The sequence below is a fragment of the Propithecus coquereli genome, unplaced genomic scaffold, assembly GCF_000956105.1.
Source record: "Propithecus coquereli isolate 6110/MARCELLA unplaced genomic scaffold, Pcoq_1.0 Scaffold43, whole genome shotgun sequence".
NCBI lineage: Eukaryota > Metazoa > Chordata > Mammalia > Primates > Indriidae > Propithecus > Propithecus coquereli.
The window spans coordinates 1,179,403-1,180,868 of NW_012150063.1; the positions used below are offsets into that span (position 1 = coordinate 1,179,403).

The following is a 1,466-nucleotide window of genomic DNA, read 5'->3' on the forward strand; positions in this document are numbered from 1 at the left end:
GGATTTGGGTGGAAGGGTATATGTCCCGCCTAAAAACACCTTCATTCAAATTTAAAAACAAAACTATATGTTGCTCAAATAACACCCTTCTAAGGAAGGGATTCAGTTAGTAGTTGTTATGTAACCTTTGAGATATCATTGTAAATGCTTAAATATTTGTTCACTGAAATTTAGTTCATTTCCTAGCCTGAAATAAGTAAGGGAGATGAGAGTACCCTTAAGATATGTTAGTGGTTTCTATTCAAGAGCTGTTGAACAGCAAGGGCAGAGATGCTGTAAATGGATGCAAACCCAGAATGGGTAGGGCTAAATTTGTCCTTTTAGCCTGAGCTTTTCTATTATTTCTCCAGTGTCCACTAATAATTAGTTCTGTGGCATTTATACTCCTCAGTATGTATGCAGATGCTGCCTGGTAGAGCAGTATGGCTTGAACAATAGAGTTAAGTTCTACTTAAGAATGCCAAGAAGCAAGCGTGAAAATAGTTTCTCCTTTGCTTAGTTAACTTTAACTCTTAGGAAGAGATATAGGCATGGGAAAAGAAGGATATGGTACTTATCTTAGTTCCGACTGCTGTAACAAAATACCGTAGACTGAGTGGCTTAAACAACAGAAATTTATTTTCTCACAGTTTGGAGGCTGGGTAGTCCAAGATCGAGGTGCCATCCCATTTAGTTCCTGGTGAGGGCTCTCATCCCGGCTTGCAGAAGGCTGCCTTCTTCCTATATTCCCACATGGTAGAGAGGGAGAGAAAGAGCAAGCTCTCAGGTGCCTCTTCTTATAATGGCATGAAACCTAATTATCTCCCAGAGGACTCATCTCCAACTACCATCACACCAGGAATTAGGGGTTTAACGTATGAATTTGAGGAGGGACACAATTCAGTCCGTAGCAGTGCTAAAGTAATTTTTTGATGACTTTCTTATGTCTTAAGATTTTGGCCATTTTTAATAACACTTTGGAGACACGTCACAGAAGAAGAAATTTTTTTCCCTTAAGTTTTATGTCAGATTATAATTGCCAGGTTTTTAAAAATAAAAACTCCAGATGTCATAGTAATAATTTCCAGATACCACAGCCTCTCCTCACAGATTATGTTACGTTGGCTTCAATAAAGATTTCTTCCCCTTCTCTATTCCACTCCCACTTTTCTAGGAGCCCTTTCATAGTCCCATTATTGTTACATCAGTTTTAATATGGACTTTTCTTTTTTGCAGGTGGAGACCACGTGGCTTTGCAAGGCCAGAGTTAATGAAGATCTTACATAATTCACTGGACGATTCCTTTAAACGCCTTATTTATCCTCTTCTCTGTAGAGAGTTCAGGTGTGCATCTTGTCTTGTTTGATTTCGTGTTCTGTTTATTATGTTTGGTATTAGTCATATTATAACATGTAAATATTTGTTGATAGATTAATCAAGTCAAAGAATTTAGTCAGAATCACAGAGTCAAATTTAAGCTTCGATTT

The 1,466-nt window shown here is 37.7% G+C and overlaps 1 protein-coding gene across 1 annotated transcript in view; it reads left to right on the forward strand.

Moving 5' to 3' along the window:
* The window catches only part of LOC105817942 (S1 RNA-binding domain-containing protein 1-like), a 155,489-nt gene that overhangs the window by 39,890 nt on the left and 114,133 nt on the right, over positions 1-1,466 (forward strand). The window contains 1 exon segment of the mRNA XM_012653788.1: positions 1,216-1,323. Coding sequence (XP_012509242.1) covers positions 1,216-1,323 — 108 coding nt within the window.